Genomic DNA, 20137 nt, shown 5'->3' with positions numbered 1-20137 from the left:
GGTTTTTCTCAACTTCGTTTGCTAAGGCAGGGTTTCTCACTGAATCTGGAGCTCATCTGTTAGGCTAGTCTACCTAGCCAGCTTGCCCTGGGGATTCCCTGTCTCTGCCTCCTGAGCCCTGGGAATACAAGCAATCTGCCACACCTGCCCCACTTTTTATGTGGGTGCTAGGCTTCTGAACACTGGTTCTCACGCTTATTTACCAAGAACTTTATCCGTTGAACCATCTTCCTAAATACTTCATTTTAATTTTGGTTTATCCTCCTATGTAATTGCCCCTGCTAAGTAATATGCCACCTCTGCCTCTGGTCACTCTCTGTTCTGTGTGTGTTTTTTTGTTTGTTTTGTTTTGGTTTTTGAATGCCTAACACTAACTGAAACATTTTATTCAGATCTTTAATGTCTGTCCACCTATTTAATTAGAGTGTATGGTGTCTGGCAAGATGGCTCATTGGGTAAAAGCATTTGTCATCAAATCTGAGTTCCATCTCCAGGACTTACATGGGTGAAGGAGAGAACCACCTCCCACAAATTGTCCTCTGCCCTCCACATGTATGCCATGGCATGCCTCCTCCCAATCAATCCATCAATAAGTAAATAAATGTTAAAAGAAAAAAATTTTAAAATGTATAGTTCTTTCATGGCACAGACTTCAAAGAACCCATCTTGTTCAATACTTTGTGCCTAAAACAGTGTCTGCATCTAAGTTAGTAGTCATTAAATATATATTGAATGCATCAATTGTACTTTTTTTGTCATAAGAAACACATTTTATTGATTCAGCCATTTTTTTTAAGAGTATAAATAGAAATTACCAGGGAACATACTTACTAATTTATCATGTTGGAATATTTGCTGCTATGCTGGTGAGATTATAAAAGGGTCAAGAATTGATAGTTTGCCTGAACTATGTCTAGCATATACATAGTCATTTTGTACCTTTTTAAAAAAAATTTATCTGGGGTTGGAGAGATGGCTCAGTGGTTAAGAGCACCAATTGCTCTTGTAGAGGACCTGGGTTTGATTCCCAGTATCCACATGGAGGCTAACAGCCATCCATAACTCCAGTTCCAAGGGCTCTGACACCCTCCTCTGACCCTCATGGGCATTGCATGACATGGATACACCTACTTACATGCAAGCAATATATGCATACACATAAAATAAAAACAAATTTTTTTTTTTTTTTTTTTTCTTTTTGAGACAGGGTCTCCCTGTAGCCCCAGATGTCCTGGAACTCACTAGACCAGGCTGGCCTTGAACTCACAAAAATCTGCCTGCCCCTGCCTCCCAAGTGCTGGGATTAAAGGTGTGCACCACCATGCCCAGCTAACAAAATATTTTTTAAATTTATTTTATGTATATGAGTATTCTGCCTGCATGTATATAAGTGCACCATGTGAGTACAGACTCAGGGAGGCAAGTAGAAGGCATCAGATCCCCTGGAACTAGAGTTACAAATGGTTGTTAGTCACCGTATGAGTGCTGGGAACTGAACCCGGGTCCTCTGCAAGAGCAGTTCGTGTTCTTAACTGCTGAGCCATCTCTCCAGTCCTCATTTTGTATCTTTTCTTTTTAATTTTTAAAAAATTTTATTATGTGTATGAGTGTATTCCCTACATGTATGTAAGTGCACCCATATTGTACAATGCCTGTGGAGGTCAGGAGAGGGTATCGGATCCCCTGGAAATGGAGTTATAAAAATAGTTGTTAGCTGCCATGTTGGTGCTGGAAACTGAACCCTCGTCCTTGGTAAGACCAGTCAGTGCTCTTAACCTCTGAGCCGTGTTTCCAGGGCCTCATTTTCCTCATTTTGTGTCTTTTAAGTTTAATTTTGTTGTTGTTTGAATGTTGGTACTAAGGACTGGAGATCAAACACATCACCGTACACATGCATACTATAATAAGCATTAGCCTCATGCAAAATTTACTATTTAAACAATTTTTTTTTTTTTACCTTTTCAGAATCTGCTGGATGATGTAGAAGAGTTTCATCAACGTGCCCAGGAGGCCATGATGGATGAAACCCCAGATTCTGCCAAACTCCAGATGTTGATAGACACAGGCTCTAGTCTTTATGTGGAACTACCTGAATTGCCTCGACTCAAGCAAGAGCTACAGCAGGCTCGGTGGCTGGATGAAGTAAGACTGACCCTGTCAGACCCTCAGCAAGTCACTTTGGATGTCATGAAGAAGCTGATTGACTCTGGGGTAGGGTTAGCACCACACCATGCCGTGGAGAAAGCAATGGCTGAACTACAGGAGTTGCTTACAGTCTCTGAACGATGGGAAGAGAAGGCTAAAGTCTGCCTGCAGGCAAGGTAAGCACATTTTGGTGACAGTTATCTCTTTAATAACTAGGTCAGAAAGTAGAATGAGAAGGGGGAACATCAAATCAAAGATTAATTCATTAAATGTTAAAAATCTGTATTTTGTGCCTTCTTGACCAATCAATAACTTACCAAGAGGGACTGCATGTAGAGTTTCAGATCTGTCCAGATTGTTGTATAATGCATTTTGTTAAGTAACTGTGATAGGAGATAGTATTTTGTTTAAAGCCCATGTTAATGATATAGTTAGGAACAAAGAATTATAAAATGTTCATTGAATATGGTATTAATAGTAAAAGGTACAGAAAAATGTTATAGGAATTCAGAGGTAAGATCTTGGTGAGTTTGTGTGCTCACTTGAAAACCTTCAGAGAAAAATCAAAATTTAGGTAAAGCTTTAAAGTTAGTAGGATTAAAGTGGAAGGGAAATATGGAGATAAGGAATATGTAGGGTATATTCTGATAAACAGAAAATAAACGAACTTTATTGTAATGGAAAGTAATGAAACTGAAGGGTGAAATAGTTCCATTAGATCAGCCCCCATCATTGCCTAATTTAGCTAGTACTTAGTATTTGTTGAAAACATTTCTGTATCAGTTAAGGTGAATATTTATGTAATTTTCTTTTTTGAGTAAGGAACCTGGGTGGTTAGGTTACGTGGTTAAATGACACAGCTGAAATTTAGTTGCTTATTTCTGCCCCAAATCTTGATGCGTTTATTACTTTGCCAATCTCTCTTTTAATAGGAAACACTTCAGGTGACTTAATATTTGCTTAGTTAGGAGGAACAGTTGTGCATCCCAGATATTTTGTTCTCTAGGTGCCATGCAGAGTACATACCAAAATTTGTATCTTTTCCTGTCCTAAGTATTCACATAATTGTGTCTTTGGAATTGTGACAGTTCTTGGAGAAAGGAGCATCTTAAATGGAGAAAGGAAATGATTTTGGAATAAGAAACTGATTTGATCTATTTCATGCAACTAAGAAACTCTGATTTGCTTTCTCTTCATTCTACTAAATGAAGTTTTGCTGGTAGTAATTTTTGAAGCCTGTCTTTCCCCACCCTCCATCTCCTGTATTTGATCAGTCATAATGCTCTGATGATTTTGCCCCCAAAATGTTTTGTTCTCTGTTCCAACTACATTGCCATTGACCTATGATAATCCTTTTATGTTTCCCTTGATTTTTGTAGTGCAGGGTTGAATGAAGTACATGTCATCACTAAGTTCTGTGAGGACAGTAGTTGAACAAGACACACACAATCCCAGCACTCATTGAGCTAATAATATTCTAGTGAGGATAGATGGATAAGTGAATTTCAGTTAATTATTGGTGATGTTGGTAGAGATAATGGGAACTAGGTTCTTTTGAATTCTGTCAGAATTAGCTTTTTGAGGGGCTGGAGAGATGGCTCAGCGGTCGAGGCCAGCCTGGTCTACATAGTGAGTTTCAGGACAGCTGGGGCTACAAGGAAACCCTGTCTCAAAAAAAAAAGACACAAAAACAAAAAAGAAAAGATTTTAAAAATCTCATTTATTTTTTATGTGTATGACTGTTTTGTCTGCATGTATGTAAGTGCACCCTGTGCATGCAATACCCATGCATGCCAGAAGTGGGCAGAGGATCCCCTGGAACTGAAGTTAAGGATGGGTGTTAGCTGACGGTGGATGCTGGGAACCAAACCTAGATCCCCTCAAAGAGCCATAAGTGCTCTTAACCACTGAGCCATCTCTCCAGCCCTGTTTGTTTTGAGACAGGGTCTCACTGTGTAAGCCTTGCTAGACTGGAGCTTTGTGTGTAGACCAGGCTGGCCTTGAACTCACAGAGATCCGGCCAACTCTCTGTGCCAAGGAAGTACTTTGATATCATTTAACTTTGACCCTTCCTATTTCCTTATTCTGAGTCATGTTGCTTTTTCTTTCTTTTTTTTTTTTTTTTTAATTTTGTTTTCCAGTGTTGATTGATTAACTGCTTGATTTTTGCAGTACTGGAGACTGAGCATAATGCCTGTGTATTATGCCAGTAAGCTGTGTCCCCAGCCTATAAGTTCATTATTTTATCTTCATTCAATACATAGGGACGTTAGGGTTGATATAATTATTTTTGTCTTAATCCTTTGAAAATGTTACTCCTGTTTTGAAGAATAGTTTTACTTGGGCTACTTGGGGGATTATTGTTTGCCTGTCATTCCTCTCACACTGCTGTCATGGCATATCTTTTTGTGGTCTTACCCTCTCCAGTCTACTCTGTACACTGCCACTACTGTTGTTTTAAATAGAAATGTCACTGTTTTTATTCCCTTGTTCTGAATCTGAACTGGCTTCCATAGCCTTCAATATGAGGTCCAAATTTCTTAACCTGATTCATAAGACTATTTGTCATCCAGTCCTTTACATTAATTTTAGATCTTGCCTCATTTTTTGTCATTATTCTTGCATGCTCCAAATATAGTGATTCCCATCCCCTCCCCAACCCACCTCAGTGCCTCAAACATTCCATGCTTTCTTCATACCTTTATACATTTGTTTCCTCTACCTATACCATCTGTAGTAAACTTCTACCACCCTACCCTGTCCATGGCTCTATCATTTCTAACTCTTATTTAAAAAGGATGAAAAAACTTAAACGTCACTTCTGAAAAGCCTCCTTTCACTGACAAGTCAGTCAAGTTCTCCTGTTCTGTTTTGTTTGTGTTTTTGAGACAGGCTCTCACTGTGTAACTTTTGCTGGCCTGGAGCTTGCTGTGTAGATTAGACTGGCCATGAACTCAGAGCAATCCACCCACCTTTGCCTCCCAGGTGCTGGAATTATAGGTGTGTGCCACCATGCCTGCCCTGTGGTTAAGGGCACCTTTTTTCTTTATAATATATCACACACATTATAGTAAGTCCTTATTAATAGTCCTACTCACATGTCTGGGTGTATTGGCTCATGCCTATACCCCTAGTACTTGATAGAGACAGAAGGATCAGTTCAATGCCAGTCTTTGCTACATAATGATTTTGAGGCCTTTTATTACCCTGAATTCGTCTATTTACTTTTTCATTACATAGAGTTATATACTTGTGAGGGCTGGAGGGATGGCTCAGCAATTCAGAGCACTAGCTGCTCTTACAGAGGCCCCGGGTTCAATTCTCAGCCAACATGGTGGCTAACAACTGTCCATAACTCCGGTTCCAGGAGATCCAGTGCTGTTTTCTGATCTCCATAGGCATTGCATGACACAGGTGCACTTACACACATACAGGTAAAATACACTTATACACATAAAATAAAAATAATAAATAAAATATATATTTTTTAATTGTATACTTGTTTAAGGCCTGGGCCATAGCACTTTCAACTCTCAATTACTGCTATGAGCTATGAGCTTATAGTAATTTGTTCCTTGGACTCAGTATAATTCTTTTTAATTTTTGGTCTTTTTGAGACAGGGTCTCCCTATAGCCCCAGCTGGCCTGGCACTTGCTGTGTAGACCAGGTTGGCCTTGAACTCACAGAGATCCACCTGCTTCTGCCTCCCAAGTGCTGGGACTAAAGGCATGCGCCATCACTTCTGGCTTCTTCTTAATGCTATTAATGTGAATAAGGTTTTGTTTTATTAATCAGTGAATGACTATATATTAATGAATGTAGTTGAAATAAATGTACATAATCAGCATGAGTGGATTTCTATCCTATTGCTCTTTGTGTTGCTAGCCCATGCACATTTTTGACTGTTGCAGATATTATAGAGAGGTAGAGTAGAGGTGGTTGAGGGCTGAGTATTAAAAGGAGTCTGGGGGCTGGAGAGATAGCTCAGTGGTTAAGAGCACTGTCTGCTCTTGCAGAGGACCTGGGTTTAATTCCCAGCATACACATGGTAGCTAAGAACCATCTGTAACTCCAGTTCCAGGGGATCTGACACCCTCTTGTGACCTCTGAGGGCATTGCACGACATGGGTGCACGTACACACATGCAAGCAATACCCTAATACACATAAAATAAAAATAATAAATAATTTTTTTTAAGAGTCTGGAGCCAGGACTCATTCTGAATCCATACTTCAGGTGTGTTATTTACTTATACTAAATGATTTTAGGAGGGATGATTTGCCTTTTTTTTTTTTAATTTATTTTCTTTGAGCTAAAGTTTTCTTGTCTGTAGAATGTAAATTAAAATGATACCTGCTTTTTTGCCTTTAGGATTATGATAAGAATTGTAATGAGTTCATGTATGAGAAAGTTATTTACACATCATAAAATGTTATTTTAATGCTGATAGTATTGGACTTTTTCTTAGTATCTTACTGTTTTTATTGTTCATTTAGACCTCGGCACAGTATGGCAAATTTAGAAAACATTGTGAATGAAGCCAAGAACATTCCAGCCTTTTTACCCAATGTGTTGTCCCTAAAAGAAGCCTTGCAAAAGGCTCGTGAATGGACAGCTAAAGTGGAAGCTATTCAGGTAAAGAGACTTTGGGATTATTTTATCCATCAGGTAATAACTTGGTACAGTTAAATCATGTGAACGTTTACTTTAGAATAATCATAACAAAATAATAATAAAGTTCATTTATTCTCTTTGACTTTATAATTCAAAACAAATACTATTTAAACATTACTAGTTTTGGTTAGGAAAGGTGACGGGGTTGGCTATTCAACTTTCCCAGAAAGGGGCATTTTATTTATTCATTCATTTAGTTATTTATTTTATTTTAACTTATTTGGTCTTTTTGAGACAGGGTCTCTCTCTAGCCCTAGCTGGCCTGGAACTTACTGTGTAGACCAGGCTGGCCTTGAACTCACAGAGATCCACTTGCCTTTGCCTCCCAAATGCCAGGATTAAAGGCGTGCAACACCATACCTGGCTCTTTGTTTTTTATAATTATTTTTTTATTTTTTATGTATATGTATATTTCACCTGCATGTATGTAAGTCCACCGTGTCATGCAAACCTGTGGAGCCCAGAAGAGAGCATTAGAGCCCCTGGAACTGGAGTTATAGGCAGTTGTTAACTGCCTTGTTGGTTCAGGGAACTGAACCTGGGTCTCCTCTTAACCACTGAACCATCTGTCCGTCCTGTTGATTATGTTTTTAAATTTTACTTTTATGTTTTTGAGTGTTCTGCCTGCATATGTGTAAGCGTATAATGTACAGGCAGTGCCCATGAAGGCCAAAAGAGAGTTTCAGATCCCCTGGAACTAACGTTAAGGTTGGTTGTTAACTGCAGTGTAGATGTGAGGAACCAAATTCGTGTCCTCTGCAATAGCAGTAAGTGCTCTTACTTGTTGAGTCATCTCTCCAACCCCTCAAATTGTGTTCTACTCTTAAGATGTTTGCTTAATTAAAATTTTTCCTTCTGGGACTGGAGAGATAGATGGCTTAGCCATAAAGAGCACTGGCTTCTCTTGCAGAGGACCCAAGATGATTCCCAGCACCCACATGGCAGCTAACAACTGTCTGTAACTCCAGTTCCAGGGGAATCTGACACTCTCTTCTGCCTCTATGAACATTGCACGATACTGGTGCACTTACATACATGTAGGCAGTACACTTATACACATAAAATAATAATATTTAAAACGTTTCTTTCTTTGACAATTTATGTTTTCCAAAGTCATCCTATAATAAGCAGTCTATACATTAACAACCTTTTTACAATTCTTAAATTTTAAAATGTTTTATCAGTTAATTATCCTACAAAAACAGAAAGGGATTTAGTACTTGTATTCTTTGACTTTTTTTCCATGTGCATGAATTACTTTTAAAAAGGAAGAGGGCCTGGGGAATGGTTCAGCAGGTTAAGCAGTTGGCACGCAAACCTGACAGCTTGAGTTCAGATCCCAAGATCCCATGTAAAAGCCAGACGAGGTGGTATAAGAGTCTGTAATCCTAGCATGCCTATGGGAAATGCGAGGAGACCTGAGAATCTGCAGAAGCTCGGAGCCTGCCAGTTTAGCCTATGCAGCAATGTTGAAGAGATCTGGTCTCAAACAAGATGGAAAGGCAAGGAACAGCACATGTGCACTGTGGCATACATATGTCACACATATCTTACAATTCAGAGTAGAGTGAAATCAATACTGGAAAAATGCTAGAATTACTAAAAACCATTAGTAGTATCTAGAATGTTAGGGGCTGGAGTGGAGAACAGCTCTTTCCAGTGAACTGCTGTTGCAGGAAAGAGCATACTGTCCTAGCTGTAACTGTACACCCCTGTAATCCCAGCAGTTGAGAGTTACAAGCTGGAGGATCAGTATTAAGGTTATCCTTGAACTATTGTAGGCAGGTGGGTATTCTCAGTATCTGATAATTTTCATTGACTATGATTGAAAGACCAAGGTAAGGACCAGCAAGATGGCTCAGCACATAAGATGCCTGGTGACCTGAGTTTGATTCTCAGAACCCCATATGTCGGAAGTGGAAAACTGACTCCCACGGTTGTCCTCTGACTTTCACACATGTCATGGCACACTTGAATCCATACACATACACATAAATAAACAAATGTTTAAAAAAGGATCAGGTTAACACTGGAGCTGATGATGTCTCTAGTATGTACAAGGATCAGGGTCTGGGTTCCATCCCCCGTTTTGCATTAAAAAAGGAAGTTAACATTAAACTTTTTCTAAGTTCTTCCAACAGGTATATTGTCAGACTCCATGAGAAAATTCAAACTGTGTCTGAATCTACGTTTTTCCCCCCAGAGTGGCAGTAACTATGCCTACTTGGAGCAGCTTGAGAGCTTATCTGCTAAAGGACGCCCTATCCCTGTGCGTCTTGATGCATTGCCTCAAGTGGAATCCCAGGTAGCAGCAGCACGGGCCTGGAGAGAAAGGACTGGGCGGACCTTCCTTAAGAAGAATTCCAGCCACACTTTGTTACAGGTAAAGTGTAGTTCATGTACTCACACTTAGCCCTCTCACTAGCAGTTGATATATCAATACCTATAGTAGCATTGATAAAAAGTGGTTTTCAGTCCATTTAGCCATTATTAGAAGTGATTCCTGTTAGGGAACCTCAGATGTTGACTTGAAATCTGGAGGTTTAGACAATCTATTTTCTCTCTAACCCATGCTATATCTAGAAAAGGCAACCAGCATATATTTTGTCTCTGTTACTGAAAGAGCTTCTGTCTCAGAAACACTGATCCTTTTTATTTTGTACAGTTCAATACAGTAGTTAAAGAGGATAGATAGTTTTTAGGTTTTAGTACTGGCTCCCTAATAATGAAACCTTTGCACCTTGGGCAAGTTATTCCCTTTTTGAGTCTTTCTCTTGTCTGTAAAGTCTGGGAAGTATAGAATTGTGAAGATTTAATTAGATAATATGTATTAAGTCCTTATGGTACCTAGACCCTGGGTATGGTAGTGTAATCTTAGCACTCAGGAGGCTGAAGCAGAAGGATTGCCAAAAATTACAGGCCAGCCTGGGCTACATAATTAATTTTAGGCTGGCTTGGGCTAACAGAGTAAGATCCTGCCTCTAAAAACACCAAAATAAAAATTAAATGAATAAATCACTAATATGCTACTTTGGGCATGGTGAATGGTTAATGGTAATGGTTCCTCTTACTGTTTTTACTTTAAAAGTTTTTTTTCTCTTTTGAAACTAGATTTTTTTTTTTTTTTTAATCTTTTGCAGGTGCTAAGTCCCCGCACTGACATTGGTATATATGGGAGTGGTAAAAACAGGAGGAAAAAAGTAAAAGAATTAATAGAAAAAGAAAAAGAGAAGGACCTAGACCTTGAGACTTTTAGTGATTTGGAAGAAGGACTGGAGGAAACCAGAGATACAGCTATGGTGGTAAGCAACTATGTAGTTTACCTTGAACTTTCATGAATTCAAAATTCTGTGAAGATGTTAGCGGGTTTTAAGCTATGTTAATTTTCATGTAACATGGGTGTGTATGTGTGTGTGTGTCTATTGATAGTGCAAAAAGTTTGCTGTTTGGCTTTCTTCCCCAAATTTGTTTTCCCACATCTATTCTTTCTTTTAGGAAGTTGGGGAGACTGCTACCAGGGATTGAACCTAGAAACTGGTCAAGCTTTCTACCACTGAGCTATATCTCCTAGCTCCACATCTATTCTTTTTTATTTTTTAATAGTTGTATAATAGTCCATCAGAGTTGTTCATATTTTACAGAGTAATGAATGGTTTGTGTGTGTGTGTGTGTGTGTGTGTGTGTGTGTGTGTGTGTGTTCAGCCTAGACAACAAAAGAGATGATTTATTATATGCAGGTTACACTTGGCCACAAGTGAGAACAGAACTAATACAGAGTGCCACAGATTCAGAGTAGAGAGTCGGCAGGGACTGCTTTGGTTGTAAACAGAATCGTGTGGTCTCTGTGATTAGATCTTGACATGGCATTCCAGATCCATTGAGATAGATTATCAGCAGTAGCATGCAGTCCAATAATTTGTATCAGCCTCTGGCATTGCTTCTTTCTGCTCTTTTAAGCCTCCCTGAGTGCATAAACTAGTTTATTTGAACTTCTACTTTATCCTTCTCTTGAGATTTAGCCTGTGCATTTGCTTCTTCCTCCACTTGACTCTTATGGTGTAGGAGTTTGAAGGAAGATGGTGCTAAGGCCAAGAGCACCAAAGCTTTTTGGGTTGTTTGTTTGGAGATAGGGTCTCATTCTGTAGCCTTGGCTGAACTGCAGTTCACAGAGATCCACCTGCGACTGCCTCCCAAGTGCTGAGATTAAAGGCCTGTACCACCACACTTGATCCTAAGCAGTTTGATTTGTCTTTTTGTGGGGCTTGGGATTGAATGTAGGTCTCTTTGCGTGCTAAGTAAATGCTCTCCCGCTGCTATACCCCACCTGCTCAGTTGTTTTCTCATGTTGAGCATTTTGCCTGTTACTAAGCTTTCTGTTAGAGATATGAAAATGAACTTTGTGTAAATTTCCTTTTTTCACCTCAAATATTTGTCATTTATTTGTGGTGAAATAATTTAAAGTCATTTTTTTAGTTATCTTGAAATAAGATAATACATTATTAACCATTGGATTCATGAAAGCTATTCTTAAGTTCTTGTGTGTTTTGCCTGCATGTAAGTGTCCTACCACATGTGTGAAATACCTGCAGAGGCCAGAAGAGGGTGTGAGATCCTTTGGACAGCTGTTAGCCACCATGCAGGTGCAGGGAGTCCTAACCCATGTCCTCTGCACCAGTGCTCTTAACTGCTAAGTTCTCTCTCCAGCCCCTCTTCAGCTATTTTTAAAAAAAAGTTTATTATTTTTATTTGTGTATATGAGTGTAATGCCTGCATGTAGGTGGGTGCACCCATGTCATGCAATGCCAGTGGAGGTCAGAAGAGGATGTCGGATCCCCTGTAACTGGAGTTACAGCTGGTTGTTAGCTGCCCAACATGGTTGTAGGTGCTGGGAACTGAACCCAGGTCCTCTGCAAGAGCAGCCAATGCTCTTAACTGTTGAGCTATCCCTCCAGCCCCTGTCCACCTATTTTTAAGGTTTTTCTTTTTCTTTTCTTTTTTTTAGAATAGTTCTAATTCATTGAGAGTTGAGTGAAAGGCATAGGGATTTTCCATGCATTCTCTGCCTTCACCTCGTAGCCCATTTCATTTTCCTAAACTTGACCCCTAGGAATGGACTTGCTGGGTTAGGTTTAATAGCATCTTATGGCTCTTCATATATTCTACTCTTCAAAAGAACTGCACCAACTTGCTGATGCCTGTTACTTCAAATAAATTTTCCCTCTCATTAGCATCCAACAGTACTGTGAGTGTTCAGTAAAATATTTGTGATGAGAGCTGTGCTTTTCAAAATTTTAGAATAGGAAAAGTGGATTAAGATTATTAGGAACCTGAAAAATAGAGTAAAAATAAAGATGACTTTTGGAAATACATAATTCTAGGGAATGCCATGCACTGAATAACTTGATTGGGCTCTTTCTACATACAAATGATCCAGTTTGGGGGCCAAAGAAAATGATCTTTCATTAACTGAACCTGCCTAATAAATCAGAAGAAAGTAAAACTGGAAATTATTTCAGAATTGTTCAGAGCCACCAATAATTTAAAATATATATATTTATGTTTTTTCTTTTTTCTTTTTTCTTTTTTTTTTTTTTTTTTTTTTTTTGGTCTTTTTGAGACAGAGTCTCCCTGTAGCCCCAGTTGGCCTGGAACTTACTATGTAGACCAGGCTGGCTTCAAGCTCACAGAGATCTGCCTGCCTCAGCCTCCCACATTATGATCTTTTTAATTAAAAAATTTTTATGTGTATGTGCCTGCATGTGTGTACACCATGTATATACAGATGCCTGCAGAGGTCAGAAGACAGCCTTGAATCCCCTCCAACTGGGCTTACAGGCAGTTGTGAGCCACCGTGTGGCTTCTGGAACTAAACCCAGGTTCTTTGCAAGAGCAGGCTGTGCTCTTAACTGCTGAGACATATCTCCAGCCCTCAATATATATATAAGACTCTCTATCTGTTTCTATTTATCTCTCCGAGACAGGATATCACTATGTAGTTCTGACTGGCCTGAAATTCACTATTTAGACCAAGCTGGCCTCAAACTCTCAGCAATCTTTCTGCCTCTGGAACACTGGGATTAATGTCATGTTCCACTATACCCAGCCTTGTATTTATGATCTTTAAATTGTGTTTGCTCTTATTTACTTTGTTAAAATGAAAATAAAACACTGTTTTAATTGATCATCAAGCTTTGTTCTCCCAAATGAAATATGGAGATCTTCCAGAGAAAAGTAAACTTTTATCATACAGAGCTTTCCCTTAGGGAATGAATTAAAAGGAAATGGGAAAACCAGTGCATATTGAGTATTTATGTTGCATTGGGCATCAAGTTAGGCACTTTGGTCTTACTGTATTTAATCCTTAAAGCAATAAAATGAGGTTGGTGACAATTCTGCATTTTTCAGAAAACTGAAATCCAGAAAAGTTGTGCTGCACATCAACAGTCTGTAAGTTCAAGAGCCAGGGTTGGTATCCAGGTTACTTGATTTCAACAAATACCCCCTTTATATTGTACCCTATAGAAGAATTCAATGACAGTATTGTGATGTAAATCGTCAAAAAGAATAGCAGTTTGTCCATTTCACAGATGACAAATATTTGTGTGGAAGCTACAAGAATAACCCAAATTTTGGGAAATTGCAACTTTTTTTTTTTTTCAAAAGTAAAGGCAGTATTTTGTTATCATGAGACTAGAACATTGAGAAACATTCCCCAGCCTTGAGCATTTGATATTTTGGAGTATTTTAGAATGACTCCTTTCAATTAAATGTTTGTTTTGGACAGGTGGCAGTTTTCAAAGAACGAGAGCAAAAGGAGATTGAAGCCATGCATTCCCTCAGAACAGCCAACCTAGCCAAGATGACAATTGTGGACCGCATAGAAGAAGTAAAATTTTGTGTTTGTCGCAAGACAGCCAGTGGGTTTATGCTCCAGTGTGAGCTTTGCAAAGACTGGTTCCATAACAGCTGTGTTCCCCTTCCTAAGTCAAGTTCCCAGAAGAAGGGATCCAGCTGGCAGGCTAAAGAAGTAAAATTCCTTTGCCCTCTTTGCATGCGGTCTCGAAGGCCCAGGCTAGAAACTATCTTGTCACTCCTGGTATCCCTTCAGAAGCTGCCTGTGCGGTTGCCAGAAGGAGAGGCACTGCAGTGTTTGACAGAACGTGCCATGAGTTGGCAAGATAGAGCACGGCAGGCCCTAGCCACAGATGAACTGTCTTCTGCCCTAGCCAAACTCTCTGTGTTAAGCCAGCGTATGGTGGAACAAGCAGCTCGAGAAAAAACTGAAAAGATCATCAGTGCAGAACTTCAAAAAGCAGCTGCCAATCCAGACTTACAGGCAAGCTTATAATTTATTTTCTTTTCCTGTTTCACATTGTATTTGTCAGTATGTGACTAGTAAATCAAATGTTATTTAACCAGTTGACTTAGGGAAACAATTTGCCTGCAGTTACATGATCTGTAGCAGTTTCTTCCTTCTGTGTAGGCTTAGAGCTTTTCCCCGCCTCAGTAAAAATCCAGATCATTTAGTTACATATCACCTGAAAATATTCAGGTGAATCTTAACTTTATAATCAAATAATTTAGTTTTTACTCATGGTTGAAGTCTGTTAGCTGCTTTTTAAGTTGATTTCATTTTTGGTGGTGTTAAACATTTATTAACTGTCTATGATTGTTTAGCCTCTCTGTTTATTTATCTTTGTTGTTTAGGGACACTTGCCTAGTTTCCAGCAGTCTTCTTTTAACCGGGTGGTCAGCAGTGTATCATCTTCCCCCCGCCAAACAATGGACTATGACGATGAAGAAACAGATTCCGATGAAGATATTCGGGAAACATATGGCTATGACATGAAGGTAATTACAAGGACAGACTAGGGATTTGTATCTTTTTGGTGGGTTGTATTTAAAAAGCTACTGGTATCACCACTAAAATACCTTGAGCAGCAGCGAGAAAATCATTTCTTAGGGAAATGTTTCTCATGGATCTTTTGAAGTTGTGCTGGGATAAAGTATCCCACTCTTCACCCCACTGTGCATCCTTAGCCCTGATTATTTCTTTTAAGGCTTATTATTTACCTTTACCAAAACTCCCCATGTCACAATTTATATTTGCAAGTGTGTGTGTGTGTGTGTGTGTGTGTGTGTGTGTGTGTGTGTATAATATGTCAGAAAGGATATAGAATCTAGTAGCTTATTCCCCAGGAAGTTCCTTTATGTATGCCTGTAATTGGTTATTTTAGAAAAAGGTAAGCTAAGCAGTTACATTTTTTTCCATCTTTTTCAGACAGGGTCTCCCTGTAGCCCCAGCTGGCCTAGAACTCAGTGTGTAGACCAGGCTGGCTTAGAACTCACAGAGATCCCAAGTGCTGGGATTAAAGGCGCGTGCCACCATGTCCAGTCTAGCAATTACATTCTTAAACATTTTCTCAGTATTATGATAGGGCCAACATTGCTCCTTTTGCTCAGAAATGTTTTGGCTATTTGGGATCTTTTTTATTTCCATATGAATTTTAGGATATTTTTGAATCTCTGTGAAGGACATCATTGAATTGCATTGAATCTATATCTCTCTTTTGGTAATTTTCACAATATTAATTCTGTTAATTGATGAAGGTGGAAATTGTTTCATCTGTTGTCTTCTTAAGTTTCTTCAGTGTTCTTTTTAGGAAAAGTTTTCAGTGTAGAAGTCACCTAATTTCTCTCAGCATGTTCATTATCATTATCAGGATGTGGAAAACTAGTGATTTTTATTTTGGGGGTGTATGTGTGTATACCTGTTTGTATGTACAGACATAAGTGAAGGTCAGAGGAGGTTGATTAATAGCTGCTATTTTCCTTGCTTTTCACTGTGTATGTGTGTCGGGGGGGTGGGGAGGATGGTGTGCATGCTTGCCATGTGCATTGGGACACAGAGGTCCGAAGTTTACATTGGATGCAACTTTCCATTTTATTTATTGAGGCTCTTGCTGAACCTGGAGCTGGTAGATTCCAGCTAGTCTAGGTAGTCCACTTGGCCCAGGGAATGCCCTCTTTCTGTTTCCTGAATGCAGGTGGCTGCCTTACCTTCGCAGGTTTCACGTAGGTTCTCAGCCATCCAGTGGAGACTTTAGGATCTTTCAAATTCAGGATTACATTTTCTGCAAATAGGGATAATTTGATATATTTTTTATTTCTATTTACTGCTCAGGCTAAGAATTAAAGCACTATATTGAATAAGAGTTAAGAGACTAGATATCTTTGTATTGTTCTTTTTTTCTTTTTTTTTTCTTTCTTTTTTTTTGGTCTTTTTGAAACAGGGTCTTCCTGTAACCCCAGCTGACCTGGAACTCACAGAAATCCGCCTGCCTCTGCCTCCTGAATGCTGGGACTGCAGGCCTGCATTACCATGCCCAGCTAAAAGTATTTAATCTTTTTTCTTTAATTTTTTTTTATTATTATTTTTACTTTATATGTGTATTGCCTGCATGCATGTAAGTGCACCTGTGTTGTGCTATGTATGCAGAGGACAGAAAAGGCCATCAGATCCCCAAGAACTGGAGTTACAGTTATTAGCTGCTGTGTGGGTGCTGGGATTCGAACCTGGGTCTGCTGCAAGAACAGTCAGTGTTCTTAACCTAGCCTGGAACTCACTATATAAACGAGGCTGGCTTCAAACTCACAGAGATTTGCCTGCCCCCGCTTCGCTTCCTGACTGCTGGGACTAAAGGCATGCGCCACCATGCCCGTGTATTGTTCTTAACTGTAGAAGACATACTTACAGTTTTTCTTTGTTTAGTGTAATGTTGGCTTACTGATTTATCATATAGCATTATGTTCATATATTGTTCTTTGTACTTCTAGTTTCTTTCTTTGAAGGGATGTTAAACCTTGTTAAAGACATTTTGTGTATGTATAGAGATGATGATGTGAATTATTTCCTTCATTTTATTTATTATTTGATAGATATGGGGTCATCTTTGTATCCCTGGAATGAAACCAACTAGATTGTGGTATATGATTTTTTCTTTAAATGTGTTGAATTGAGTTTGCAAGTTTGTTGAAAATATTTATATCTGCCTTCATTACCAAAGTTGGCATACTGTTTTCTTTTTTGTTGTCTTTTAATCTTTGGTGGTGTTGGGAATTAAACCTAGAGTCTTGTGAATTTTAGCCAAGTACTCTACCACTGAGCTATAATTCAGTCCTTTCTTACCTTTTGAGACCAGGGTCTCAGTATATTGCCTAGGCTGACCTTGAACTTGTGATCCTCCTAACCTCAGCTATAGCCAGGACTCTAGGACTATGCTTCCATGCTTGGTTTGGTTGTGTTCTTATCTGTTTTGGGTTTCAGGGTAAAATGGGTTTGGCATTACTCCTCCTCTTTCTGTTTTCTGGAATAGTTTAAGGAGTATTGCTGTTAATTCTCCTTTCAGTGTGTAGGAGAATTCATCAGTAAATCTGTCTAGGCTTGGGCATTTTTTCAAAATGTTTTATTATTTTTATTTTATGTGTGTGAGTATATTGCCTGTGTCTTACTTTGTTCTTCCTTGCTGTGACAAAATACTCTGACCACTACCAACTTGGGGAGGAAAGGGTTTACTTAGCTTACATATCCCAGGTCACAGTTCATCCAGGAGCCCAAGGTAGGAACTCAGGGCAGGAACCTGGAGGCAGGAGCTAGAGCACAGGCCATGGAGGACCACTGCTTGCTGGCTTGCTCCCCTGGCCCCTGCTCAGCCTGCTTTCTTATGCAACACAGGTCCACCTGCCCAGGAATGGCACCACCCACAGTGGGCTGGGCCCTCCCACATCACTCATCAAGAAGATGCCCCTCAGACATGGTCACAGGCCAGTCCAATAGAGGTGACAATTGAGGCTCCCTCAACCCAGGTGTGTCAAGTTGACACTAAAGCTATCCAGCACAGCCTGCATATATGTAAGGGCACCTGAGTCCTACAGTGCCCACAGAGGTTAGAAGAGGGCATTAGATCCTCTCAAACTGGAGTTACTGACAGTTGTTAGCTACCATGTGGGTCCTGGGAATTGAATCCAGGTCCTCTGTAATAGCAGCCACTGCTCTTAACTGCTGAGCCATCTCTCCAGCCCCTGGGCTTAAAATGTTTTTAATTGCTTTTGCAATTTTTCATAAAAAAATTACTGTTACGTGTGAGTGCAAATGTGTGTGTGTGTGTGTGTGTGTCTGTGTCTGTGTCTGTGTCTGTGTCTGTGTCTGTGGTATATGTATGGTCTGGGCATTAAACTTGGCTCATTTATTCTTGAACATTTCATACATGTATATTGTAAAATATGGTTATGTATGCTCCCTATTTGCCTCCAACTCCCCTATATACCCCCCCAACATGTCCTCCTAACTTCATGTAACCCTTTAAGTCTTCCCAGTGTGGGTAGTGCACACCTTTCATCCCAGAATGCAGAAGACAGAAGCAGATGGGTCTGAAATTGAGGTCAGCCTGGTCTACATAGAAAATTTCAGACTGGCTGGAGCTATAGGGAGACCCTGCCTCAAACAACCCACTAAGTCCAGTTAGTGCTACCTATATGTGCATGGGTATTAGGACCACCTACTGGACCAATGGGAAACCTACCAGTGGGAACACCCTCAAAAAAGAATAATTCTCCCTCCCGCAGCAGCTGTCAATTCTCAGTAGCTCCCAAGTAAGGGAAGAGCATCTCCTCCATCTGTGCCAGAATTTTGGCTGGCTTGATCTTGTGCAGGTCTTGTGCAAGTAACCACAGCTGCTGTGAGTTTGTGAGTGCAATAACCATGCCGTGTTCAGAAGACAGCATTTCACAGTGGTCCTCTCCATCCTCCAGCTCTTAAATTCTTTCTGCCTCCTTGTCCTCTATATTCCTTAAGCCTTAGCAGGGGTGTACGGGGTGGGTGATTGATAATGAAGTCCCATTTAGGGCTTAGCATTGAGTTTCTTATTCTCAGCACTTTGACCAATTGTATGTCTCTACATCAACTGCTTCCCACTGTAAAAAGCTCTCTGGCCAAGATTGAGAACAGCTGAGGTATGGGAGTAAATACTGATATTTAGAAGATAGTTCGACAGCATGACCATTTAACAAGTGAGACCAGGTTCTACCCCTAGGGTCTATGACTTCTCTAAATATGGACTTTTTGATCTGGATTATGGTACCAGGCATGAAATTTTTTCCTGGGGAGCAGGTCTCACATCCAATCAGAAAGCACTTACCCCATAACAGTTGTGCCATTTTTGTGCCAGTGAGCATATCTTGCATGACTGGCAGATCAGTATTGTAGCATGTAGAGTCCAGTGCTGGGTAATACCACTGATGCCTTTTCTCCCCTAGCAACCTATGTAGAACCTTCTGGCACTATGAAGGTTACCCAACTGGTAGAAAATTACTTGTGGGTTTGAGATTGATTTCTCTGTGTCCTACAGCTAACATGTATGGTGTCTTCAGCTATAGGGTTTTACCATGTAATCAAGGTGGTGGTAACCAAGGATAATGGCAATAGCCTGTTCTGTTTTGAAGACCTCTGGAGCCTCCCTCGATTAAATTTTAGTGGCTGTACATGTTTAGATTTTTTCTAGATTTCCAATGTATTGAAATACAAGATTTTTAACTATTCCTTAATGTTCCTCTGGCTTTTATTGGTATCTCTTAAATGTTTCTTTTTCATCTCTGATTTTATTAATTGGGCCTTTTTTCTCATGATTAGTTTGGCTAAGAGTTTGTCACTCTTAGCCTTAATTTTTCAAAGAGCCAATTTTATTGAGTCTTCATTTTACTCTTGGTCTCCATTTCATTAGTTTCATACTGATATTATTCCTTTATGTCTACACACTGTGAGTTTGACTTATTCTTGGTTTTCTAAGAGAGTGAAGTGCATCATAAATTGTTTCAGTTCTCTGTGATGTCTTTTTTTTTTAAGATGTCAACTTTTGGGGCTGGAGAGATGGCTCACCAGTTAAGAGCACTGACTGATTTTGCAGAGGACCCAGGTTTGATTCCCAGCATCCACATGGTGGCTATGAACTGTCCTTAACTCCAGTTCCAGGAGAATCCAAAGCTCTCTTCTGACCTCCATGGCGTTGCATGATATGGGTGCACTCACATACATCCAGGCAATACACTCATACACATAAAATAAAAATAAAAAAAAGATTTCAACTTTTATTTTATGTGTATGAATGTTTTACCTACAGGTATGTAAGTGTACTGTGTGTGTCTGCAAAAGTTAGAAGAGGGCATCAAATCTCCAGGAACCTGGGTTACGGACAGTTGTTAGCTACCATGTGGGTGCTGGGAACTAAACCTGGGTCCTCTGCAAGAACAGCCAGTGCTATT

General features: G+C 39.7%; 1 protein-coding gene across 2 annotated transcripts in view; it reads left to right on the top strand.

Annotated features, from left to right (window-relative positions):
- Positions 1-20137, top strand: part of Kdm5a (lysine demethylase 5A) — a 107910-nt gene that overhangs the window by 67842 nt on the left and 19931 nt on the right. For both annotated transcript variants that reach the window (XM_008839714.3, XM_029566773.1), the window contains exons 19-24: positions 1966-2321; positions 6643-6781; positions 9024-9203; positions 9961-10122; positions 13605-14156; positions 14528-14671. In XM_008839714.3, coding sequence (XP_008837936.1) covers positions 1966-2321; positions 6643-6781; positions 9024-9203; positions 9961-10122; positions 13605-14156; positions 14528-14671 — 1533 coding nt within the window. The remainder of the gene's footprint in view (positions 1-1965; positions 2322-6642; positions 6782-9023; positions 9204-9960; positions 10123-13604; positions 14157-14527; positions 14672-20137) is intronic.

Source organism: Nannospalax galili, unplaced genomic scaffold (assembly GCF_000622305.1).
Source record: "Nannospalax galili isolate Female #2095 unplaced genomic scaffold, S.galili_v1.0 scaffold199, whole genome shotgun sequence".
In the NCBI taxonomy this organism is placed as follows: Eukaryota; Metazoa; Chordata; class Mammalia; order Rodentia; family Spalacidae; genus Nannospalax; species Nannospalax galili.
The sequence above is the reverse complement of the archived record's forward strand: the minus strand, read 5'-3'. Positions and strand labels throughout refer to the sequence as shown.